The following is a 27,348-nucleotide window of genomic DNA, read 5'->3' as shown; positions in this document are numbered from 1 at the left end:
TTCATGTTGCTCAACTGCATGCACGAGCATAAAAAGAAAAAAGAAGGCTGTGCAACCAACGCGAACTCTCAGGCGTTCAAATTACGCAATGTGTGAAAATACGCGCACGCGCTCGTTTCAGGCACTGCCGAGGCGATCACCGCGATGGATGAGCACGTAGGGCGCCACTGCATGTACATGCAGAAACCACGTGGTCTGCCTCGCTGTTGGAAGAATGGCAGCGAAACGGAAAGCCCCTTTGTCCCTTGAAAGTCTCTTTGGAAACGAAACTACGTACGGGTCTTGGAACGAGGTGACGCGATCAACAATAAGGAACTACTTTGTGAATGTCAGGTTCACTCTACCTCACGTGGATGCTCCACCCGAAAGTCAATCGCAATCGGAGCCGTCGACAGACGATACAAATTGGCGCAGATTGGCCTCGCCAGGGATATCTTTTGATGACTGTTTCCGCCGCCGACAACTTCTGTGCGGAACCAGAGCTAACTGACTAAGAAATCGTCGACCAGCTTGCGTTGCCGGGAGGTGACGAGAACAGCAAAGAAGAAGACGGCGCAGACGAAATTGAAGAGCAGCCGTTAAAAAGCTGGGAGGCAGCGAACATGGCCAGCAAACTGCGCAGCTATCTTGGTAAACTAGACACAGTCAGAACTACCGAAGTCGAAAGAGTGTTGTGTTGCATAGATACGGTGTAAAAGTTCATTCTTGAGAACGTACTTGAGAACCGTCAGACCAAGATAACTTCTTTATTCAAATAAATTGTCTTCTGGACTGAAGGAATATGACCACGCTCTGTCTAGCAGTTCTTTTCTCGTTGCAACTCAATGTGAAAGGTGAGCTTACACGTTTTTATAATGCTCCCCATATGTTGAAATAGCACATTTTGGTAAACGATGAAAGATGAAAGTCACTGAAAAGGTTAGCCAGCTGTAAGACTCGAACCCACATCTTCTGGATTACCGGTCTACGGCTCTACCAATTGAGCTAAGCTATGTCCCTTCTATGTTGTTCCAGCCTCAGAACATCAGTTCTCTCATGTTCAACATTTTGGTAGTTTACCACTGCCCCCATTCGTATGCAACTTTCACAGGCCCCATTGCGGCTTACTTTGGTGACTCAGTGATGTTTACTGTCATAGCGAATATCAGATATAACGAAACGATTTTGGGTCTCGGTGCCACTTTGTTATAACGAGGGTCACGAACTGAGGTGTGATCATTTTCAAATTCGTTTCATAGAGGTTCAACTTACAATATTTCATCGACAAGAAACAAATTTGTTTTTGTGGTCCTTACACCCAGCAACAGTTTTTTGGAACGGAGTGCGGGCATTAAGACGGAAGACATTTTTGAAAACCAGTTCAACGGTGGAACTTCTGAGCTACAGCCAACAGGTTATGAGAAATGTTGCGATTACTATGATGATTAAAATTTTAATATGATGTGCAGAAGAATGCTTGTTTTCTACAAATAGAATGTTGCTAGTGGAGAAGGAGCACCTCAGTTTACAGTGTGAAAGTCATAAGTGTAGCTTTTCAGCTATCCTTATGCTGTACACTGGTTGCAGGTATGACACAGTCTGCATTCTGAATTCCCGGAAAGCATGTCTTGTGACACACAGTGCACAAGAGAAACAGTTAGCACATGAAGGAACATGACCTCATGGTTAGCTCCAGAAGTCGAAGCAGAAGGCTTCGCATTTTGCTTTGCAAGCATATTGCAAGGCAGTCGTTTCTTTCTTTTATTCTCATCCAAATAGTGGTTATTAACTTACAATGTTTCAAAAATCTACCATGCTCTGTGGAAGGCTGTGTAGATAAGGAACAAAAAGAAAATAAAACTGCTACAGCACCTCCTTACGTCTTCATTTGAAAGTGCAATGGCTGGGTTATCCAAAACCTGCAGAGTTATTCCTGCACATGCATATATGAGGCCTGTCGATAGGTATGTACTGCTGAAAGTGTTGGAAGTTGTGAACCATAGTTGCTGAAGTGTCTGCACTGTTTCACGGCGATAATATCCCAAAAGTAAAGTTGTATTTGTAGGAAACGTTTTGGAACACCAGACAAGAACAAATGTATTGTTTCCATCAAAAATGTGAGTTCCTGGAAGTTTTGGTGTTTCGAGAGCGTTACAGTCAAGTAATGGAACACTTTAGTGAAGTTCACACAAAAGGAAAAACTTACCCAACACCCTACAAAGAAATGGTAATCACCACACATCAAACCAATTCCTGTTGTTCTCACCTGCAGGGTGTGGATAGTTCTTTGAACAAGGGCTTGCAATGCCTTCAAGCTTGTATCTACCATTTGCTGGGCACCATCCAGCGTCTTCGTCACGTCGAGCTTTATTTCCAACACTCTGGGAAACAAAGCGAGAGAAATTTGATTCTGTAATGCAATTAACGGGAAAACGTATTTCACAATGTTTGATCCCCTTTTGCCATATAAAAGCACATCTGACTTGCTAACAACCATTTCCATGCACACCTGCTACTTTCCAGTAGCAGGCCATAAACACAATTTTGTCGCACAATTAGCTGAGGTTCACTGGCTGTATTGCGCTAAATAGGTGCTATATTTTGACTGTTGACGTACCACATTTTCAGCAATGCACACATACATAATTTCTTTCCATCCATTACTCTGCTTGAAACGTATTCTAACTGTTTATTCCGAATACTGGCATATGGCATTACAAGTAGTTAAATGTGGTCCTCTGCGTTAAGTGAGTAAGACGCTGTCATGGTAAATGTGCTAGGTGGATATGATAACCGCAATGCTGCAGCAACCTAGACTACTGTCAGCAACTCAGCAACATCAGTAACTGCATCAACATCGTCCTCACCATAAACAATGTATAGAAAGAGAGTTCGCAAGATGAGCCAGGTGGATTATAAAAAAATTTGAAAGTTCTAAACCAACCTCGCATTCTTCTACACATTGTGCTGTCCCATGAAAACAAGACTAGCTACAGTGCAACTGCTGGCTACACTTCATATCCTTGCAAATTTGTGGAATGCTGTTGAGAACGCTGTCAGAGTGGACTGTTTCCATCCCAATTTTTTAAGGCACAAAAGCAAAACATGGTAGAAAAGGGGGGGGGGGAATATGTTTATTGAGAAAAAAAAAAAAAAAAACAAGGAAAGGTTAGTCAGGCAAAGGCCGACTTGCTATTCCTTTCGTAAAGAGGAACGGAAAAGGAAAGGGGACGAAAAGATAGGAAGAAAACGAAAAAAGGAAAGAAGGCGGCATGAAAGAAAACGAAAAAAAACGAAAGAAAGAAAGCGAAAAAAAAGGGAGAAAACGAAATAGAGGAAAGAAAACGAAAAAATAGAGAGAGAACGAAAAAAAAAGAAAGAAAAGAAAAAGAAAGAAACGAAAAGAAAAGGGAAAGAAACGAAAAAGAGGAAAGAAAACGAAAAAAGGAAAAAAGGAAAGAAGCGAAAAAGAAGAAACGAAAAAAAAAGAAAGAAACGAAAAGAAAAGGGCACCAACACATATGTCAATGGTCAGCTTTAGTCGAAGACCTTCATGATTGCCTTATCATTTGTGTACCTTTCGATACACATGTTAATGGTGACAGCTACATTCAATTTTATGCTCAATAAACATGTGGCAAAATCACTTGTTGCTCTCGGTTTACCAGTGGAAAAGTGGGAACACTCCCACATTGCTGCTTTAATAAGATATCAGTGGAAAGCCCGGACAGCAACTGTCACGACAAAGATTATATTCGCCTTAACAACAGCAATTTCTCCAGGCATCAATATGCTTGCAAATGTGTATAGCAACAACGCTACACGAGCAGAACTTCCTCATGTTGCATTATCCAGTGCTTATACACAAAGGCAGACACAGCAGACGATTTTCTAAGCTACTTTGGAGTAAAGACTTTGGAGGAAAATTACATCATTTCTGTTTATTAAAAGTTGGGACTGCTCAATAATTTTAACTGAGTCAGAGGCTCCTAGAAGCCTAAAAAATGTATCGGTGACTGCATTTTGCTAAATGATGAAGCTGAATGACAAAGCTCCCTGCTGATTCATGGGTCTGCCTAGAATTAAACATGCATTTGTTACTGGATTGAACGAAGATATTTAAATTTACCTGTAAACTGTTCCCATATTATTTTTGGCCAAGAAAACAGACAAAAGACTGATTTGTTCAATATACTATAGAGCACAAATATTCATTGCATAGCACAAAATATTACCTTAAAAACTCTCTAGACTTGGAAACAATAGCTGCAGCATTTTTACTCTTCATCAGAGAAGAGTGAAATGACGACACCAAGAAGTTGCGGAGGTCACGAACGAGACTTTCCATTTGAATGTGATGGAGGGAAAGTGGCTCCTTATCACCTGTGAGGAAGTAAAGAGACTATGTAATCAAACAATCCCAATAAGAATGTAATGAATATCAGCTTTCATAGACAGAACTTTTCAGGAACAGCTGAAAATCACGCCATAACAGCTGAAAATCACGCTCAACAACGCCACAAACTTGAAAGATCATAACGTATATACGAGGGTGGATCAAAAAGTAGGGCCCCCTTTAGTGAAATTTTTTTATATACTAGAACGACTGTGAATGTTTATGTATGATGTTATGGAGGTGTCTTTACCCTACAAATGTATGCTTTTGTTTTTCACATTGAATGATTACAACCATGGAGGCTAAAAAAAAGAGCAGTGCTAGAGTTTCTGATGAAAGAGGGTTGTGCACATGAGGAAATCCACGATCGGCTGAAGAGGTGTTACGTGGATGTTGTAGTGGACGTTAGTAATGTTAGCCATTGGGTGAAGTTTCAAGAAGGGTAAACCGAAATTGCAGGTAAGCCAAAAAATTCGAGGCTGCCCGATCAACACAGAAGGTGATGAAACACAGAGCATTATTCTCATTGACATTTTGGCTGGGCGTTATACAATCAACAGTGAAACTGTGTTACTACACTTACGAAGCTGAAATAGGCCATCAGGAAGAAGCGACCACATCAAGACATTCACTCCATGCAGCTACATCACGATAATGCAAGACCACACACATAATTTTTCACAACTCAGGCAATTGCCAAAATAGGGTGGTCCGTTGTACCTCATCCACCGTACAGCCCTGATTTCGCACCTTCGGGCTTCTACCTGTTTGGGCTTATTTATGAAGGACAACCTACATGGTTTCAGCTTTGATGGCTTGAATGAACTGAAATCAGCTGTAAAAGTATGGGTCAGTAATCAAACTCCAGAATTTTTCCAAACTGGATTTGGTGCTTGGGTTCAAAGGTGGCATAAGTACATTGAAAGTGACGGCGACTATGTTGAACAATAGCTTCATGCACAGGCTTCATATGTGTAAGTTTTGCTTAGATCTGTTCATGAATGAAGTTGTTGTGACTGAGGAGGCATTACATTTTGATCCACCATTATAATATCGTACACATCATGCAAAACAAGTGCACGTCAGAAAAATCCTACTGACTCATGTGGGAACATGTTAATTCTGCTTAAATAAAGTGTCACCCAAATGAAGCAAATGCCGACTGCTGCATATTTGTTACACACGAGCAAAATGTTTAGGTTTCCTGAAATGAGAGAATTCACCCCTCTTGCTAATTCCACATGGAGCAATCCAATCACGTGACTTAACTACCATGGATCTTCTTTTTTTTTTTTTTTTTGTACTGCTTGACACTGTAAAGGAACACAAAATACATTCGCCGAATTCGCAGGCATTTTCATGTTAGGTGGCTCAAAACATCTGAGGTTGACCTTAAAGTGAGGTGCCTTTGAAGGCTTCTCTAAAAAGTAAAAACGGCTAGAGGAATTTTATGTCTGTAAACGTCAGAGGGGGCGTAGAGGATTGCACTTTCATTTTGCATAAAGAACCCCTCATGGTGATGAGTCTTTCGTACCCTACTACAGAGTGTGGAATCCATGTATTGCTGTATGTTTGCTATTTTTTTCTGTGTCACTGCATGTACATATGGACATAAAATTTGGTAGACGTGGAGCTAGTCACTTGGTTAACATGTGAAGAAAAATATATTTCTCTGGGTATAAAAGACATCTGAAAAACAATTTGTGAAATATGCAAAATTTGATAAATTAGCTATATTGCTGGCTGAAAAAATCGATGCGGTGAACGCCATACGAGCATTCTGTCAATGCAAAAATGATGGTCAATGTGTCCACTCGAGCATATAAAAAAATTGGGGAGGGTGCTTTTTCTTGTTTTCTAGCAGTGATTTTTCATAACTTGTTGTCATTTCAGTGGTTACTTTTCCGTTCCACATGCAGATTTCTGGCACCTATAGCATGACAACGCTTAAATCAATTTCACATCTCACACTCGTGTTTGAGGTCTCCTCCGAACGTCCTGGAGGTCAATTTCAGTATGTGGTGGCAACTAATAGACGGAGTAAAGGTACCCAGCGTGTAGTACAGCTAAGACGGCTGCTTCTGTTGATGGCCAGAGCCGCTCTCTCTATTTACTGACTGCCCAGGGTTGCCAGCTGTCCAGAATGAGTTGAATGAACAGCTGCTACAAATGTTGGAGTTCTTGGACGCTATCACGTTAGAGCAGTAGGCATTTGGTAACGTGTCTCTTCAAACATTTGTTGTACCATTTGGAAAATTTTGCAACAATCTTCTGCGTGTACTTCAAGCCCTCAAGAGACATCATTTCATAAGCTTGTCGTAATCTGGTTCAACCGAAACTAAAATAACTGAACTTTCTGAGGATGAAACTATCATGCAGCTAGACTTTTTCTAAACTATCATGCAACTCGGAAAACTACACCTTTCTTGCGCAGATTTCCCGGCAATCCTTCTATTGGAACATCTCGCAGGTGACAGTACAGCTTTGGACAAAAGTTTATGTAACATGGCACTGGCACATTTCTTCATTGGAACGTCCCTGCTAGCTATCAGGAAGAAATCGAATAACAAACAGGTGACCACATTTTCTATCCATCTCTCAGTACGTGTGTCCACTCCTGTTTGTTGCTAGGGTGTCGTGCCAATGAAGAAATTGAGAAAGCTGTACACCTGCGTAGTACATTTTAGAGACCAAACATATGATGTATTGCAACACCTATCTTACATCGTTATATCAGAGCCGCTCACCCGCAACAACACATCTGTACATCTCTATCAGAAGATGTTCCTAGAGTGGCTCCTCGCTACTCACACCCTTATCAGGACGCTGCATTATTTCTCCAATGATGCTGCTCCACAATACAAAAAAAAATCATAAACGTGCTTTCACACAGGTTTTAGGGTTCCAGCGACATGGAACTATTGGAAGGAAAAGGAATATGTAATGGGATTGGAGCTACAGTGAAGCCACTTGAGGCAAAGGCTAGCTTATTCATCTCTTAGAACATTCGCACAGCAAATTTTACCTCCTCAAGACATTTTCCTGTGGGTTCAAGAAAACCTACAAAACATATAGTTTTAGTGGGGCAACATTGTCGAACAGCTGGGTACTCTCGTGTGGTAACTGTGTTGCTTTAAAAAAATCACTGCTAGAAAACACGAAAGATTACCCTCCCAATTTTTTTATATGTTCAAGTGGACACAATGTCCACCACTTTGGCGCTGACAGAATGCTCGTATCGCGTTTGCCACATCAATTTTTTCAGCTATCAATACAGCTCATTTATCAAATTTTGCATATTTCACAAATTGCTTTTGAGAATTTTTTTGTACATGTTCATCAAGTGACCAGCTTCACATTTACCAACTTTTATGTCCATATGTGCATGTAGTGACTCTGAAAAAAAAATTAGCAAACATAGAGCAAACACATGGATTTCTAGGACTATAGTTCACTATGAAAGACTCATCAGCATGAGAGGTTCTTTACAGAGAATGGAAGAGGAATCCTTTACAACCACTCTGATGTTCACAGACATAAAATACGCTCAGCAGTTTTTCGAGAAGCCTGCACGGGCACCTCACTTTTAGGTCAACCTCAGACGTTTAGTGCCACCTAACGTGAAAATGCCTGCAAATTTGGCAAAATATTTTGGGAGCGTTTGTTCCTCCAGTCTACAGTGCCAACCAGTAAAAAAAAAATAATAATAAACATTTAACAAGATCAATGGTGGCCGAGCCATACGGTTGGATCGCTTCATGTGGATTCCACTAGGAGTTAGACAAAATCTTTTGTGCATGCAGAAAAACCGTATGCTGTACGTGCATGCCGTAACTTCATGTTTCTGTTGCCTTTGTTTTTGTAAGAACAAACTTCTTATGACTGCTTACTTACCCCCACACAGAGACATCACTTCGAGCCTACAGACTTGATGTAAACTGCTCTCTCAGTTCCTGCTACTCATGGCGTCAGTTTATGCACCTGTTTATATCTAGCAGGCTCAGCAATAAACACACTCCTGCTCTGATATAAACATATCTCTGGTATTCATGTAGATGACTTCTGAACTTGGCTTTCTGTTTATATAATGTGGTACATTGCTCGCACTTTGGTTTGTTAGTAGCTCAGCTATGCTGATTTTCGAGCGTTACAGAAAGGAACAATACTCATACAATGTTTTCGTCAGGGAACGCTGATTATGTGTGAAAAGTAGTTATCCGAAGCTCATCGCATTTTTCACATGCAGAACAGACCTCCAGCTTCATACGGAAACTTATACACTATGCCCGATGCAAAGCTTTCATCCTGCCATCATCAAACAGCTTTACTTACGAACATAAAGTATATTTTTTTCTTTTTTTAACAAATTGCAAATGACTGGAACAAACTCTCACTATTGTTATTATGTGCAACAAATGTTTTCTAGTTTCTAGACGAGATTCGGGAACATTTGCCTGCTAAGTGTACTTTGTTGCTTTTCATAGTTTAAAGTGTTTGTCTAATAATCTTTGCATTCAATTTTGTTGCAGACAGAGCATACTCGTACTTGAGCCCCAACAGGAGCTTGTAGTATATCCAAACAAATAAATAAAGTACAAGCCTAGCCAACAACGAGCAGCCACAAACAACAGTGTGTGAAGCAGATCAGCTCTGTGCAGATGTGGATCTCGGTAAGCTCTGCCTAGAAATACAAATATAATTCTGAACCGAATGTGTGAACCATGCTTAAACCATCCAGTTACTACTATTGTACTATTATACTGTTCGTGTTAACGTGAAAGAAATACAGAAACTGTTTCCCTCACCTAAGAGGTACCCAGGCTGCAGTGGATGCAAGACAGCATCGTCTCCTCTTGCTTGCACATTTCTGGAGGAAAAATGTGAAACACCATGATCCTTAAGAAGCAAAGCAATCCACGATGAGGCACAAGTTTTTCGCAATACAAAAGTTCCAAGAATGCAGAGTATGGGAAGCATTTTCTTTGCACTCACCCCACCACAAACGGACAAAAGCTCCAGGAATCGCCTGATGAGTTGGCGTCAATCAACACTAAACCAGTGAGTCTTACGTACAATCTCCTTTGTGGAATTACAATATTCAATCTCAGTAAGCCTATTAAATGCTTCCAGAAAATGCATGAGCATGCCATTAATTGGCATTTCTAAGGTTTCGAAGAAAAGCCAAAGGGCAGAAATAGGTCAACAGCAGGCCTGAAAAAACCAATTCTCACAAGTAATTGAATCACAATTACATGCTAATTATAGTGTTACTAAATTAGTTAGAACTACAGAGGCTTAACTGTAACTTAGTTACACTTACAATTGTTCTCAAGTCAATCAGTTACTCTGAATTAGACTAATTTCAATACATATCGATGTATGCCTCCTTTATTCTTCTCCCCTGATGCTCTTTGTCTTGCGTGCCTCGTTAATGTCTCCCAGACTGTTCACGTTAGCCCTGAGATGGTGATACTTCTGATATGTGAAGGTGCACCTCATACTATTCAGACGCGCCCCTGTAATTGCACACATTGTTGCTTACTCCAATTGCAGTCATGATAGTGTTGCCTTCCGTGAATTAGCAATGTTTGCACACATCGTGAAACTGATCTAAGGACGTAAAAAATAAGATGAATGCCAAACCACATTCGAAGTTACCCCACAAGTAACTCCAAACAGACTATTCACAAAAGTACACTCTAAATCTTTTCACACCTTTAAAGGTGTAATAGCGTGCATGGCGCACGCCTTTTTAGGTGTAATTTCGGTAACATCATAATGGAGCACGGTTTCGCACAAATTTTCTTTACTCGAGTGTTGTCTGTCCTCCAAAAATTCAGTCTTGCAACATCTCAACATTGTTCAACAGTATTGTAGACACTTGCGCGTGCTCGATTATCGATACCGATGCATATATGCATTAGCTCGTACCTACGATATCCAAGACATAATGAAAGCGAGATTTGCACTGACACTTGATCTTTAGTAATGCCTTCCGAATTTTGTAAAATATCATCCTGGAGATGCAATGTTACGCAACCAGATTGAATGTGCATAGCGCACACATTTAAAGGTGTGAAAAAGTTTACAGTGTAATTAAGTCACAGTTGCAGTTTCATAATGTCAAGTAATCATGGAAGTAATTCAAAACTGAGAATGTTGTTCAATTAAAGTATTATGGTTATATATTTATTTATTTAGATATACTACAAAACCCCACAAAGGGTTTAAGTAGGGTGGGCCACAACATTTCACACAAAATGGCACTCAATATATACAGGGTGTTTGCTCTAACGTGTTCAGAAATTATATTTAAAGCGAGCGATAAAAGAAAAGCAACTGGTACTTTTCTGCTGCTTGAATACTTCACTAGTAGCACCTGTTTCTTAGTCAAGTAGCTGAAAAGTAGCGCTTGTTTCACTTTTATCATCCGCTTTAAATACAATTTCTGGACACATTAGAGCAAACACCGTGTTTATATATATATATATAAAAAAAAGACACACGTGCATTCATATGTACACAAATACAAAAGTGTTAAACGTTTGGTCAGACTCAAAAGACCCCGCCAACACACTGCTCTAATTTTGTTAAATTATGTACAGCCTGTGGCATCGAATTCCAATCGCGAGTAGTGCGTGGAAAAAACGAATACTTGAAACAATGTATGCGTGTGAATGGTTCTTGGAGAAGGGTACTATGAGAGCTTCTACTTATAATTTGTTACTACTACTTATAATTTGTTACTATGCAGGTATGGTCAATAGGCTTTTTGTTCTTTTTCAGGTATCAGGGAGACGTCCCCTATTTTCATCTCTTGGGAAAGAGTATCAGATGCAAGTGATCTGTCGCAGATGCGACTGTGCCATTTAACAATTAGAACAAAGATTAACGTTAATACGTACAACTTTGGATAATCAGGTTTCCAAGTTGTGGCATTATCTGGTTGATTGATAGCATAACAGATGTCATATGGTGTCGCTGGGTGCAGGAAAATACCAACTCCGTTACAATAATTTGTTGCGTGGTCAGTGTAGGAGCAATACAATGGGTGAACACTGACATTTACAATACAGTAGAGCTTTTCCTCTTCGATGTTTTACGTAATGAAGAATTCACACAGTTGACACTGACTGTCTATCGTCGCCTGTGTTTACCTGTCGTATTTGTTGCCATAACTCTTTTGCTAATGTTGTCCCAGCTATTTTTTATATTTTTTTCAGGAGGCTGCAATGTTGTGGCTGTTCCTAGCTGTTTTTGAACTTTGATTTGTTTGTTGTATCACTATATTGTGTTTTTGAAGGGATCTCTGATTTGTCTGTTTTTTATTGTACATGCAATTCCATCCTAATTCAAGGCTCTATGACCTCGTTGTGTATGTTATGACACAGGTATGTAGAAAGCCATCTGCTGAAGAACGGGAGCCCAGGGATCAACTATTTATTGAACCAAAAATCTTAGTCGCGCATATCCTCACGCACAAACCATCCAAGATCTCTCGTCGTCTTTAATCTGCAACACTATCATCGTAGAGAGTCTTAGTTTCCCATAAAATAAATCCTGCCCTTTACTAGTACGATTCTCTGCAAAAACAGGGCACATAAGTGATCTAAATTGCTCGATATTTTCGTAATCAGTTTTAAGTGAACAGCATTAAGCTTGTCAAGCATGCAAAAATAGACAAAGGACACCTGAAGAGAGCAAAGACCATGTGTTTGTAATGAAGCACGCTGTAGCGTAATTGCACAATTGTCTTCACTGATATAGAAATGATGTTGTTGCATGCATAAGAGCTCACCACTTTTTGGTGGCTCATCTAATAAGTCGACAACACAAAGAGCTCACCAGACCATATGTATCCTGAAAATCTCATAGTGTTTGAGCGAGTAAATGGTGAAACCTTCAATCATCAATGTTACCATTTTTATCTATATCCATACATTGCTAGCCTGTTTGAGTACTTTTTTTAAGTTGGTCAGTAAATTCCTGCGATCAAATGCCTTCTTTGCACAATATAACAGCAGTGTCAACACCTTCGCCAATAAAACACAAACCTTGCACGTACAAAACCTGATACATTATACAATGTATTATACTTTGTGATAGGCATAAATATATAATCAGTACAATTCTTGGAAGTATAATTATATCCTTTTAGTGAAAACCAAAGCTTAACAGCAGAAAGCTATTTTCCAAAGATCATACACTCAAAGCTTCGTTTAACTGAAAACAAAGCTAGAACAACGCTTTCCCCTAAACCTACGTCTCACTCTCTCTCCTCCGCTTACTCCTGAAAGTTTTTACCTTTAAATACATAATTGAAAGTCTGGGTGATATGTTAGATGCCAGTGGGATAAATTCCACTACGACGTTACCGTTACAGAGATGTGGGCATCCCATCATGACAGAACTGGCTCAACACCATCGTGTAATATAACCATTAAATCATGCTGTAAAATCCTAGCACAATGTACATTCTGTTGATGTACCAATGTCACGTAATCTAGAGGAAATGTTTCTGTCTGTTGCTAAGTGGTAAGTCCAGTTGCTTAAATAGGACTCCACATTCATGTGGCACAACAGCATGGTGGCAATGCAGTCTCTTTGGGACACAACCACAAGCTGTACTGGACATAACTTCACAAGATTACATGTTATTTGGAGGCAATACAATGCCAACTTACCCGTGTATGTGCACTTCAGTATCCTGTGCATGTTGTACTGCACCGTACATCGGAAGGTTTGATGGGACTTTGCTCAATGAGAACTTCAACTGAAATGTGGCTAAAATGAATATGATTGCCGAGAGTCCTGCCAGGATGGTCTTCTTGTAAACAAAAAAATGAGGCATCTTGAGTGACCTGTACAAAATTCAAATAATTGAGACAATAAGCCTGCTCATTCTATAGAGGTAATTTTGATTAAAAAGCAGCAGTTGATAAAGTGGCAGCAGTGTTCAACCGTCATTCTTTAATTGGAATAGCTCGACATTGAGAAGCTCAAGCGCTGTGTTCATTCTACTCAGTTATATTTTTCCCAAGTGCTTCTATACTACAGGTTCTGCACCCTTCACTGATAATACACACATCGCTTGATTATCGGTATGAAGCATCACTGTGAAACATCGCTGCGAGACATCCGCCTATTAACATCACTGAGAAAGATTGCTGTGAGGCATCATCATGAAACATGGCTCACTATTGGTCTTCCTGAAAGAGAGAGGGAGTTTCTCGCGCCTTATTTTAAGCATACTCATATTCGTGTACTTAGTGAATGAGTGCCCCCAGGCACCTCGAGGTTTGTGTTGTGTTTGTCCCCTTGTATGTTCCAGCCTCAGAACAATTTCTTTCCGTCGTTCCTGCTCGATAAAAATGTGTTGTTAGTGCATTACCCCGTCTGCATCGTTATTCTTCTCGTCTTCGGTTTTAGCGCTTTTAATTTGGGACGTCCTACCAGCAGGCCCAACTAGATGTCTTATGAACTGTAACTAAGTTACTCAGGTAGAGCGATATTTTCCGCACGTCAGTTTCCTAATGTCATGTGGTCGTTGGTGCATGCATAAACACGAGCTCAACTGCATATTCTATGCTGCGACCTGGACTGACTCGAGGGTTACTTCTCTTTATTTATTTATTTATGATACCCTCAGGGCTTTTAGAGAGGGGAGGGGCGTATGTAACAATAAGTTCAAATATAAGAGGATGCATACAGAAGACACAAAACAATGAAAAATTAGACAAAAAAGAAAAAAAATAATCACTATGTGGCGTTCAGATGATCACAAAGAGCATTCTTAAATAATGAAGGGGCAGTAATGGATGAAATAGAGCCGGGAAGGCGATTCCACTCGAGTGAGGTTTTGGGCAGAAATGACTGAAAGTATACGTTAGTAGTGCAAAAGGGAATGCCAACCTTCTGTGCATGGTCCAGCCGTGAAGAGATATGTGACGGACAAGAAATTAAAGAGTGTCGGAGGATATCATTATGATAAAAAATTTTGTGAAACAGACAAAGACGAGTAACATTGCGTCGAAGTGAGAGATGACATAGGTTAAGACTAGCTTACATGGAGGTAACACTGGCTGTCCTGGCATAATTACCGCGAATGAACCGTGCCGCGCGGTTTTGTACACTTTCCACAATGAGTGTCGCCTGTCCCGGGTCCCACACAGAAGCAGCATATTCCAGCTTCGGAAGCACGAGGGTTCGGTATAACATGAGTTTTAGATTTAGTGGACCAAGGCTGTAATTACGGCGGATGTACCCTAGAGTGCGTGTGCCGTTTTTGGTTATATACTCGATGTGTGGTTTCCAGGATAGGTTAGAAGATATGAAAATGCCAAGATATTTATATGTAGAAACACGTTCCAATGCAGTGTTATTAATCATGTATGTATGACAAAGTTCGTTGTTGCGGCATATTCTCATGTGCTTACACTTTCCGAGGTTTAGTTCCATGTGCCACGTGGAGCACCATGTTAGTAGCGTGTCGAGGTCTTTTTGTAATACGTCAGAGTCAGAAGTGGTAGTTACTTTTCGATAGATAACACAATCGTCGGCGTAGAGACGAACAGAAAAGGAGAAGAGGTTAGGAAGGTCGTTGATATAGATAAGAAAAAGTAAGGGGCCGAGAACGGAGCCTTGCGGTACACCAGATAAGACAGAAGCTATGTTTGAATTCCCATTGTTAGTAATGACATACTGCAGGCGATCAGATAAGAAAGAGGGAATCCAGGTTATAACATTTTTGTCAGCATTAAGTCTGCCTGTCATTAAGTCTGAAGTAAATGCCTGTGCGCGACTTTGTCAAATGCTTTAGATAGATCAATGAATATGCAGTCTGTGCAGGACCCGCGATCAAGGGCTTGATGAAGGTCATCTAGGAAAGAGACGAGTTGGGTTTCGCAAGGGAAATTTTTCCTAAATCCATGTTGACTATGGTGAAAAAAAGAGTTAAATTCAAGGTGCTGGACTAAGTGAGAGTAAATTATATGTTCCATTATTTTACAGGGAATGCTAGTTAAAGAAATGGGGCGATAGTTACTTGCGCAGTGTCTATCACCAGATTTAAACAAGGGAACCACCTTCGCGATAGACCAATCATGAGGAATGCAACCAGACTCTAGCGACTGCATAAAAATGTGAGTTAGAAATAATGCCGAACATGTGGCAGTGTTTTTCAAAAACTTAGTAATAATATCATCATGCCCAGAACTAGCAGATAGTTTCAGAGTATCAATTATCTTAATAATGCCATGGGTATCAATAAGTATAGGATCCATAGTAACGTAATTGTGAACACTCAATTCGGAAAGGTTGTCGGAAGTAACAGAGGAAAAAGCGCTAAAAAATGCATCATTCAATGCATTAGCACACTGTGATGGGGGTATTACAACACCGTCTGGAGTACGTAATGTGATTTCTGTGTTATTCTTTCGATTTACAAAGTTCCAAAACTGGTTAGGGTTCCGTTTTAGCATTTCGGGTAAAGTGTTCTTAAAATAGTTATTCTTGGCATCATGAAGCTTCAGCCTGTATGCTTTCAGGGCGTTATAATAGGCGTCCAAACTCGACGGGCTAGGAGATAGCTTTGAGCGACGAAATAGCCGTTTCTTCCTATTTAGAAGCCTTCCTAGCGTTTTGTTGAACCAAGGCGTTTGAGAATGAGTGGAAATGGTTATTTGTGGGATATATTTATCGATGAGCTGCATCACCTTGCTCTTGAACAGGTGCCAGTTACTTACAACCGAACGGAGTGGAAAGTCAGCTAAGTAAAAATTAAGGTATTCATAGAGTTCACCATTTATAGCAGTAAAGTTAGCATTTTTATAGTCCCTAATTATCTTTTTGTCCTTACCACGAGCGACTGACGTATTAATGTAATAATGAAGTATAGAGTGATCACTAAGCCCGTCGAAGTTGGAAAGCCTATCAACAAGATCGCGTGTTGAAGTTAACAGCAAGTCTAGTATGTTGGAAGATGATTGGTTACTCTAGTAGGACTTGTAACTAACTGTGAAAGGTTAAAGGTGTTACACATTTCTATGAAGGTAGCACATTCATGGGATTTCTTTATTGGCGCATGCTGAATGAGGCCTCAAACTTTTTTCTACCAATCGAGGAGTTCACAAATTTTGCATTCTCGTGCGCTGAGGGTTGAAGTGACACTTAGACTGACAAAATCCCACCGTGCTCTTGTAAGGGGAAATTTTCAGTTTAAAGAATGTTTCACTGGCACAAATAAACATCTTCTGTCGAATCGTCACCTTCCCATTCTCCGTGATATTGTGTTTCACCATCTAGTCTTGACACATTTGTCGAACAGTGTCTTCAAAAAGCTTGTTGACAAAAACAACCAGCGGTTTTATTGTGCAACGCTGTCGATATGGTTGTCCGCTAGCATCTCTCGAAGCCGCGTGAAATGATAAGCGGAGGACACTACTCAACTTATCATTTTTGACAGCTGTATCGACTCTCTATGTTTCTCAAAACAAGGTAACTGTTAAGTGACTAAATTACTTTGTGTACAAAGAAATTAGTATTTTTTTTCGTTCGCTTTTCTCATGACTGGTGATAGCGGAACTTTTGTTGTCCGTGCCGACTTCGTCTGTGTTCGGCCTTGGGAGAAGCAAGCAAACACAACAACGCCCAGGGAACGCATGGTAGTCTACTAGACCTCCAGACCTGTTCTAACCCTAGACTTTAGGGATAGTGCCCAAGCTAGACGTTGACTAGACGTCTAAAAGCCTTACCATTATTTAGACGTCCAAAATTAGTGATTTACTAGACATATGGTAGATATTTAGTAATTGACGTCTAATTGTAGACGTCTTGTAGCTGGCCTTGTATATACCACATATTAGAAATCATCAAGATTTTGTCTTATTAGCTTTTTAAGAGGTGTGAACACATTCACACATCAAATAGAGTCACTAAATTATAAGAGATGGTTCTAAGCTTAGTTTTCAGGCTTACAAAACTGAAGTTCAATTGTTACAAAATATATGCAGGAAACTGAATTACTTGATGGCAGAGTTAACATAATTGTGGTGTTCAAGTTGTCTGTGCCCTGGTGGCTGAGTCTGTAGTGTGTTTGCCTTCTGATCCCGAGATCGCTGGTTCGAACCCGGCCAAAAACACCAGCAACTTAGTGCCAGGGTACAAGTTGCTTAGACATGCCATCTTCCACAAGGGACATTAAATATGGTGTGTTGTGTGGTGAGCTTTCATTGCACATTTAAGGACACTCAGGTGGGCAATCCACAGACCGACTGCTGTGGCGTCGCTCATGATCTCAGTTGTCTGTAAACCCCAATTATTATTATTTTTTGAATTGAATTGAATTTATTGAAGATATGCGAATGTAAATTACACTGGCTATGTGCAAGGGATGGCCTAAAAGCAGCAAGACTGCTGCTTGACGAGGGCACACCCCCAAGAGGATACTCGGCACAACGGCAGTAAAGTACATACATGCAATATTCACGTAATGACAATACACGATACGATTCGTGCAATGTAACTTCGAGCAAACATATTAATTGAAAAGAAAAAGAAGAAACCGAAGAATATACAGCACGAACAACAAGTGAGTCAAAGTACAAATGGAAACCATACACTCTAAGCAGATCAAGTCAGGTGACAAACATAGATCGCAGGTCTTTCAATGAGAAGTTCTGTATGTCTAGCCCATGCAGTGTATATTTGTTAAGAATCGACGAGGTATGATACGATACAGTTTGGTCACCATAGGTTGTACGCGATCGAGGCACTTGCCGAAGCCGGGCCTGTCGAGTTTTTTGGGTAAGATTTTGTTTTAGTTTGAACAGTGATAAGATTAATTGGTTATCATGTCTAACAGCAGTGAGGTAGGCTTTGAGAAGATGATAGTCGTAGCAATGGTCTATTTTCATGATATGGAGGCTACGGAAGATGTCAGCAGTATGCGAAAGAGCTGGTACACAAGCAATATACCGTATTGCAGATTTCACAGAACGTGCCATCTCGCCCAATACATTTCTGCACTCCATCGACCCAAAAATGCAGTACGTCCCTCCCCCAAACATCACGAGGAGGGAGGCGTCCGTTATCCACCGTCTTCGGTTAAGCGTGGCTCGAACGCCAACACGGCTCTTCCAACTCAACACGCTTGACACCCCTACATGTGCAGCCTGCTCAACTGAGGGCACCACTTCCCACCTACTCCTCCACTGTCGCCTGTTCGCCGCTCCCCGTGCCGCTCTGACGGAGCGGCTAGCTGCCCTAGGGCTCAGGGAGGTCACGCTGGCAACGCTACTGGGCCCTCTGCAACGCCCCATTCAGTGGCGCGTCGGAAGGGAACTCGTACGCTTCCTTACCGACACAGGGCTCGCGCTGAGCCTGTGACTGCGCCGCCTCTTTCGCTCTTTCCGATTTGTCTTTCTTTTTTCTTCTTTCTCTTTATTTTTCCTTTTCTCCCTTTTCCTTTTGTAAGCGGGAATAGCAAGTCGGCTGCTGGAGCCAGGCTAACCTTTCCCCTCTTTCGTGTTTTTTGTTTTGTTTTGCAATAAACCTATATCCCCCCCCCGTATTGCACGTTTTTGCTGTAGGAGAAGAGTAGTTAGGTTTTGTTGTGTTGTCGTGCCCCATACGAGATGACAATAGTTGAAGTGAGACATGATTAGGGAATTAAATATCAATAACTTAACAGACTTAGGTAATAAGTATCTGTGCCTACTCAAGATGCCTATCGCTTTGCTTATCTTTCCCTTTAGATAGTTTACATGGGCATCCCAGGAGAGGTGTTCAGAGAAAAACACTCCCAGTATCTTTACAGTTTTGACTATTTCAATAGCCTCATCTCCCAGGGAAATGTTAAGCGAGTGGTGTTCTGGCTTATTTCTCGGCCTGTAAAGTATCGCCTTTGTTTTAGTCGCATTTATGATTAAACGATTTTTTGCGCACCAAGTGCCGATATCTGCCCGAGCTCTGTTCGCCTTCCTAATAAGGTCGTCAATTACATTCCCCGAGAAAAACAAAGTAGTGTCATCGGCGTAGATGAAAAATTGCCCGAGTTCAGTGACTGTGGTAATGTCATTTACGTACGTGTTAAATAAAAGCGGCCCTAAGCTACTACCCTTGGGTACACCCGCGATTAGCTGTAACATGTCAGAATGACAGTTATTATTATACACATATTGGTACCTGTTTTCCAGGTAGGACCTTAGAAGAGACAATGCCACCCCACGTATGCCGCAATGTTCGAGTTTTTCTAACAGTATGCCATGGTCTAAAAGGTCAAAGGCCTTTGTAAAGTCAATGTAGATACCTAATGTGTAGAACTTATTTTCAAGATTTTGAATGATTAATTATTTTTGACATAAAAGTGCAGCCTTAGTTGAGTATTTCTTACGAAAACCGAACTGTGAATCTGAAATGACCTTATGTATGGAGAAGAACTTCGTTATTCGAGAATGAACTATTTTTTCTAGCACTTTGGAGAAAACAGGCAATATTGATATTGGCCTAAAATTCCCAAGCTCATCATGTTGTTTACCCGATGTACGTAAAATGATGACTTTGGATATTTTCATTTTTTGCGGGTAGATACCAGTTGAGAGGGAGAGGTTGTATATGTGGGATAGCACAGGAGCAAGGATGTCAATAACAAATTTAACAGGACCAATTTGGAAGGATTCGTAATCAGATGCCTTACTGTTTTTACTATTCATGAACAGTGTAAAGACCTCACTTTCAGTCGTTGGCTCAAGGAAGACAGAGTCCATGTTCCTTGGGGTAGATCTGTAATAGTTTGTGCCAGAAAGAGATGGGGCGGAATATTGCCTGGAAACATTTACAAAGTGTTGATTGAATTCTGTGCATAGGCTCTCACCAGTTAAGGTTACGCCACCAACGCTTACGTGAGTAACCTCGCGGTGATCTATTTTTGTGATGTTTCTTTTCGCTTTCCATGTAGCTGCAGAGTCATGTGCATTTGCAAATAAGTTTCTGAAATAGATCGCATTTGCACGTTTGACGCATGCTGCGACGCGATTACGAAAGCTCTTAAAAGTTTTAAAGACATTGCTGTCCCTAGAACTAAGAAAGTGATGATAGAGTTTTTTTTTTTTTTTCTGCAGTAAGTTTCAGTAATGCTGGGGTCACCCAGGGTTTGCGTACGCGGCGGTTTATTTTTTTAGCCCTAACTGGAAAGTTAGCATCGTAGATACGTTTAAACAGGCAGAGGAATTCGTCATAGGCTTCGTTCCCACATTGCTTCGTGGTGACTAAACACCAGTCGACGCTCTGGATATCATTTCGAAATTTCCCAAGCGATTCGCCACACACACACACACACACACACACACATTGGATGGTGATGGGGTGGGCGATTCACCGCCGCTGAGGCGGTACACTGCCCTATTTCGCGTTGGGGGAGGATGAAGGGATGACGACGGGGCTTTCAAAGAGCCGTCGCCAGACCGGTGGAGCACAAGTACTCCGCCAGAAGACGAAGGCCCTGCGTCTGGTGGGCAGCGTTCGACCACGGACCGAGGATCTTCGCTAGGTTGAACGGCCGCTTGTCAATGCGTTGCATAGAGAGTTCCATTAGGGCACGCTCGTGGTGGTATTGCCCGCAAGCCAGGATGACGTGGCTGAGGTCGCCATGCACTCCACAAGTGGGGCAGAGGGAAGACGAGGTGGAGCCGAGACGGTGTTGAAAGGCAGGTGTAAAGGCAACGTTGAGCCTCATGCGGTGGAAGAGAGCAGTTAATGGGCGCGGTAGTCGCGGAGGAAGGACGAGAGAAAGCGTGGGGTCTACATCAGAGAGAAGGGAGTGAGCTATGTCGTGTTCCCACTGAGCCTGCATCTTGGGACCGGTGAGAGTCAAGAGGAGGTGTTTTCGGTCGCCCGACGACATCATCATCGGGGAAAAAGCTGCGTGCTGATGGGCGTTCAATGCGGCTCTGTCTGCTTCTTCGTTGCCACTGATACCGACATGTCCGGTGATCCACTGCAATATTATAGTGTGCCCCACAATGGTCGCCTTCTTATAAGCTTGCAGGATGTCAAAGACAACAGGACCGAGGAGTCCACGTATCCCCAAGTTGGCCATATACTGGAGCACGGGTCTTGAGTCTGTAAAGACGACCCAGGACTGAGCTGGACTGGCTGATATTTTTTGCATAGCAAATAGAATGGCGGTAAAGCTCGGCACACATAGATGATGTTCTGTGAGAAAGACGGTGACCACAGGAGACTGACTGGGATGGAATGACAAATGCCGAGGACGATCCACCCCGAGTAGAAGACCCGTCAGTGAAAACTGACGTTGACGCAGTGTAGTTGTCGTTCATCATGCCCAGGGTAAGCTGCTTGGCGACACACGGGGCTGTATCCCTTTTCCTTCCACGCAGGCCAGGAACAGTTAGGCAGGTGAGCGATTCGCCAGTAATTAAATGTGAAGTGTAGTAAGCAGGCATCTCCCTGCGTCTGTACGCGGGCGCAAGTCCAACAACAACAACATATATATTGTGATGATGAAGTGGGGAGGTTTTCCACTCTAGGAGTGGAACGCTACCCCATAGCTAGGGGTCTAATATGAGTGGTGACAATGATCAGTGATGACGATGAGAGATGACGGGAATGATCGAAGTGGAGTCCAGAGTTGTACGTAACTACCTAAAAGCGATAAAACCCCGGTGCAGGGTGTCGAGGTACCTGGAGTGTCCTCGAAGAAAGCTGCGTCGACGGTTGTTCTACGGCAGCTCACCTTGGCCGTACTTGACAGCGATAGAGGGAAGATTCAGGTTTTCACCGACGCATCAACGACGCGTTCCGGCTCTGCTTGCGCCTATGTGATCCCGCAGTTGTCAGCTGAAGGATGTGCAAGACTCTCACACCGCACGGCGGCGGCGGCGGCGGAACTGCACGCGATTTGTATGGCGCTTGTCTTCATTGCATCCTCTCCATCCCCAGCTCAGTGGTCCATCTACACCGACTCCAAAGCCGCCTTACAAGTCCTTCTCTACTCTACAGGATCGGGATGTCTGTCTCCAATGGTGCATGACGTCCTTGAAGTGTACACTTCTGCCGTATCACGGGGACATGACATCCAGTTGCAGTGGGTCCCTGGCCATTGCGGTGTCCCCGGAAATGAGGCTGCGGATGCAGCTGCCAGGCGTGCCCATCTGGCGCGTGGCGTTCGCACGCACCCCGTCTACTTCACAAGAGGGGATGCAAAGAGCACGATAAACGCAGTAGTGAAACGTCTGAGCGGGGAACACTGGCGTCGATGCGTCCCAGTTAACTCACTGCTGCACAAAGTGGATCCAGACCTGCAGTTTTTAATGCCCCCAGCGCTCCCCCGGGCTGTTACCTTCATCATTCACCGGCTACGTCTCAATGTGCCATATACCGGCCGCCTCCTCTTTAAACTTGGGAAGGTTTCCACACCGAATTGTTCCGAGCGCGGGGTATTGGAGGACACAGAGCATGTTACAGAAGCCTGCCCTCGATACAGAGAGCCTCGTCTTTCCCTTGAGGCGGCACTAGCCCGCCTCGACAATCGCCCTTTCTCCGTTGGGAAGGTTCTAGGCTGCTGGCCTGCCCAACACCAGGTGCCGGCATTGCGCGCTCTTGTGGACTTTCTTACCGCTTCGGACTTGCTTGACACTCTGTGAAAACTTCGGTGACATTGTGTTCGCACTATATCTGACATTGTGCAGTGAGTGTTTCTCGGCGTCGAACGTCTCCCCCTTTCCTTTCCCCTGTCTTCCTTTATGCTTTATCCTGCTTGGTTGTTTGTTTGTCCTATTTTTCGTAGCTGACCTTTTTCTTTCTTTTTGCTTACCCACAAACGCGTTTTGGAGTAGCCAGTTCTGACTGGGTCGGGATTAACCTCTCCATATTTTTCTTTCTTTTCCAATCCAATCCAATCCCGGTGCAGGGGACACAAAGAGACAACACAGACGAAGCACTGACTGACAAACAACTTTAATGGCAGGGACACATCTTAAATATACCAACTTGTACGTAACGCGTTACTAGTAATTGCGTTACTAGTAATCAATTACTTTTTCAGTAATTTTTAACGTAATCAATTAATTTTGTGAGCAAGTAATTTTCCAAGTAATCTGATTACAATTTTCGGTAATCAATTACTGAGTAATCGATTACTTTTTTAACCTTCTGTCAACAATGGCAACCATTTTCAGCAAACCAATCTGTTCTGTTCCACCACGAGTTCGACTGAAGCAATGACGCAGAAGTCGGCCGTCTCTAGTCGACACGTGTTCCATGCACGCCACAGTAACATGATAATCCCTTAAAACCGCGACCTACTGGAGCAACAGTAAAATAGGTTACTGCATTGATAAATTGTGCGGGCTGACCATAACAATAGTAACAAAACGAAGCGGATGTTTCGATGTTGTTTTAAACGTGTATATAAATCTGTGTATGTGTTTCGTATGTTGCTTTCAAATGTATTTGTGAATTTCACTTATCATGTATGTTGGTGTCTCATTAGAATGTGCAACAAGAGCTGCATGTTGGCACACTGCAGGCTTGTTGGCTTTGCTATGGCCCACAATTTAAAAGTAAAGGGAAAAGTAACGGGTTACATTTTTAATCGGTAACGTATTACATTTTTGATGAAGTCATTTGTAACGGTAAAGAATTACTTTTCGCGCAGTAGTAACAGTAATTATAATCAATTACCTTTTTTGAGTAACGTGTACAACTCTGGGCGCAGCAAATGCATAAATCGGAAAATGGTCACTAATGTCGCATGAGAAGGCACCAGCAACTATATCATTTCTTCTTTCATTCTTCTTATCATATCATTTCTTTCTCTATTAAGTCTTCCATGCTGGTATCTGTCCACAAGAGTCGTCACAAGAAATCTAAAAAAATGTAGCCAAATGCAGAAAGAGAACTGGAATTAGGAGGGTCATCCAAAAATAAGTTTCCCGATATTTGTTATTCAAAGGAAACACCACTAGGACAAACTGAATGGTGTAGTAGTTGGGTGTGACATCCCGGCACTGCAGATGTTGGTTAATGGAGTGCCGTTCACCTATGTGTCAGGCATTCAAGCATGGATGTAATATTTCCGAGTACGTCTGACTATCCTAATAAGTAAGAGTTATCCTACTTTTCGTTAAAGCAAAAAGAGTGCTTGAGAGAATATCCACTGACAGTTAACACCTGTTTATACAAAACACTTTACAGGCATTGAAATGGTGTGTCCTCTATACAGGGTCGTGAAAATGTGCACAATGAACAGTACAGTGGGAGATCAGCTATAACACCACGAAACAACGTTTCTTTTCTGAAATTCCGAGAATTGTTAACGGAGACTGGCGGGTCACTGGTACTGCACTCTGATACTAATGGGAACAAATTTTCTTCAGCTTGGTCAACAAAAGTTATGCGAGGTGGGGGCCACATTTGCTCGGTAACATTCGTAAAGAGCAACGAATGAATGCAGCTTGCATTTTCGTTCAATGGTATCAAGACGGTCAAGATGAATTTCAACAATTATTATTAATGAAACGTGGGTGCATTATGCAAGTGCTGAGACAAAATACCATAGGAAGTCATGGTCGAGGGCCCGGTGAAAGCATTCTGAAGGAGGTCAAACTCGCGTTTTCGTCTGGAAAGGCTATGCCGACAATGTTTTAGGACTATCGTTGTGTGCAACTTGTAGATTATCTCACACGCACAATGACAGTAAATGCAGATGTACTGCGAGATCCTGGGAAAGCTTCAAACTACAATGAAACAAAAACGCACAGGACTTGGAAGGGTGTAGCGTACCACGTCAACGCTGTCTGCACCCGTCTTGAAAGACTCGGGATTTGTTCCAGAAATTCATCTGGAAACTTGCCAAAGAGAGAAAAAGTACACAAGCGAGCTGGTACAACGTTGAAGTAGGAAGCATCACCTTGAGCATGAGCAGAATGAAGTATACAGGAGACACACAAACGCGAGTTTCCTTTTCGTGAGCTTCCTGTATACGTGTACTTCGTTCTCCTCATGCTCAAGGTGATGATTCCTACTTCAATGAAAATTTGCCAAATTTGCTGTTCCATCTTCCTTTCAAAGCACCCCTCGGCAGTCACCAATTTGCAAGTGATCATGAAACACAAATTGATCAGGTGAAATGCAAAGAGAATGCCTCACTTTTTAAACAGGACATAGCATGGCACAGACAATACAGTATTGAATACTTGATATCACAGTAGCAAAAATGCTCAGCTAAATAAAGTGACTATATTAGGCAGTAACGTTGAGCTCTAATCTGTGCATAATTTTTTTCAGTGTTATGCTATGATTTATTATTTTGTTCACAGCAGAGGAACTTTTGTTGGATGATCCTCATATATGAAGGAAATTCCTTATTCTGTTACTTTCCATCACACATGTGTGAAGCAGCACTGTACAATCTGTTTGCAAATGATCATACTGAGGTAATAAAACTGGACTCTGTAACAACTTTTAGAAACTATGCACGACTGGACCACATTAACTTTGTCCAATTATATTATGACCAAATGGATAGTATGTATTCTTTCATGCTATGTGAGTTGTATGCCCATATATTGTAACAAACAAAAGATCAGTCAGATGAAGGCAGTCTGACTGATGTACTAGATAATTTAAATATTGTCCATACATATGATATCCGAGTTTTTTTTTTTTTTTTTTTTGCTCACTGACATGCATATATAAAGCATCCACAACTAGAAGAACCAGAATCTAATTGCTGTGAAGTAATATTTTATTTTACTGAATATATATCTGTTTTCTTAACGAAAGCCCGCATTTGTTCGGGGCAATGTTTCTTGAACTAGCGTTCCTGATGGCGTTACCGTTGCTGGTAAATGTAAATCTTCTACGTCAGTAACTCCCCTGCAGAATACTACGCTACACCAACTCAGTCATCAGCAACTAAATTATCGAATCACTTAAATGTCAATAAAAAAGTCGACGACTCCGACGAATCGTTCAGCGCAGCACTATAAACAGTTGCTCCATAAACACAGAAGCACTTAATTTGCACGTACTGTGGGCAGCAGATGGCAGATGTTTGTTTACTGCACATAACATTTTCCCACAAGCTACACAGCTGCAGCAGTAAAATGGAATCTGACGTGACTCAGCCTCTTTCGTGTTTTTTTTTTCTGTTTTGTTTTGCAATAAACCTATATTCCCCCCCCCCCCCGTGACTCAGGGATTTCAGAACCCTTCAAAAAATCTTGAAACTGCCCATGGTATCTCGTTGAAACCGCTGAACAGGCAATACGCTACATATTAGGCACACCTGTAGCTCAGTAGCAAAGGCACCGATAAAATGTTTGCAAAAAGAACAGCGATTTTCAACACACACAGCACCAAAATACGACACTCGTCACTCGTCGCTGCAACGACGATGGCGACGGCATAATGATGACGATGTTGGTGTCACTTCCGCTGAATTGGCATATGTGTTATTTAACATACGGCCACGAAAATTCAAGAATATTACAAACAATAAGTACTCAATAAGCACGAGCTAAAGCAATGGCAATGACGTCTGCTCGTCTATCCAATCACCATCCATCATCCATCCATCCAACCAGTTCGAACCTGTTCAGTTTCAACCGTTGAAACTTCAAACTTACCGAACGCGCAACCGGTAGCAGTTGGGTCTTGACGGCTGCACTCCACTGGTTGTTATACGAAAATCTTTCGAAGTTCTAACAGCCGCCGGCTCTAAGGCGAAAAGCACCGCCTCCAAAATATTGTCGCCACCGGCGCGATCGCTCGGAAGATCTCTGATTGGCTGCGCATTATATGTATACATGTTTGAATTCTCATTGGTCTCCAAGAACTGTCGTCAGTTTCCTTCGCGCTGATTGGGCGAGAGTCATTTGATTGAGGCCCGAGTATCCAAACGGCCGGTCGAACGGAGGAGAAAGAAAAACGACGGAGGAGACATCACGTCT

The 27,348-nt window shown here is 42.0% G+C and overlaps 1 protein-coding gene across 1 annotated transcript in view; it reads right to left on the bottom strand.

The window, feature by feature from the left end:
* Nucleotides 1-27,098, bottom strand: part of LOC135373070 (alpha-(1,6)-fucosyltransferase-like) — a 156,608-nt gene extending 129,510 nt beyond the window's left edge. Inside the window, exons 1-5 of the mRNA XM_064606368.1 lie at nucleotides 27,025-27,098; nucleotides 13,060-13,236; nucleotides 9,181-9,242; nucleotides 4,215-4,362; nucleotides 2,246-2,360 (exon numbers count right to left, since the gene is read on the bottom strand). Of these exons, the coding sequence (XP_064462438.1) occupies nucleotides 2,246-2,360; nucleotides 4,215-4,362; nucleotides 9,181-9,242; nucleotides 13,060-13,226 (492 nt within the window). The 5' untranslated portion in view covers nucleotides 13,227-13,236; nucleotides 27,025-27,098. The remainder of the gene's footprint in view (nucleotides 1-2,245; nucleotides 2,361-4,214; nucleotides 4,363-9,180; nucleotides 9,243-13,059; nucleotides 13,237-27,024) is intronic.
* Nucleotides 27,099-27,348: the final 250 nt, after the last annotated feature.

This window comes from Ornithodoros turicata, unplaced genomic scaffold (genome assembly GCF_037126465.1).
Source record: "Ornithodoros turicata isolate Travis unplaced genomic scaffold, ASM3712646v1 Chromosome20, whole genome shotgun sequence".
NCBI lineage: Eukaryota > Metazoa > Arthropoda > Arachnida > Ixodida > Argasidae > Ornithodoros > Ornithodoros turicata.
The sequence above is the reverse complement of the archived record's forward strand: the minus strand, read 5'-3'. Positions and strand labels throughout refer to the sequence as shown.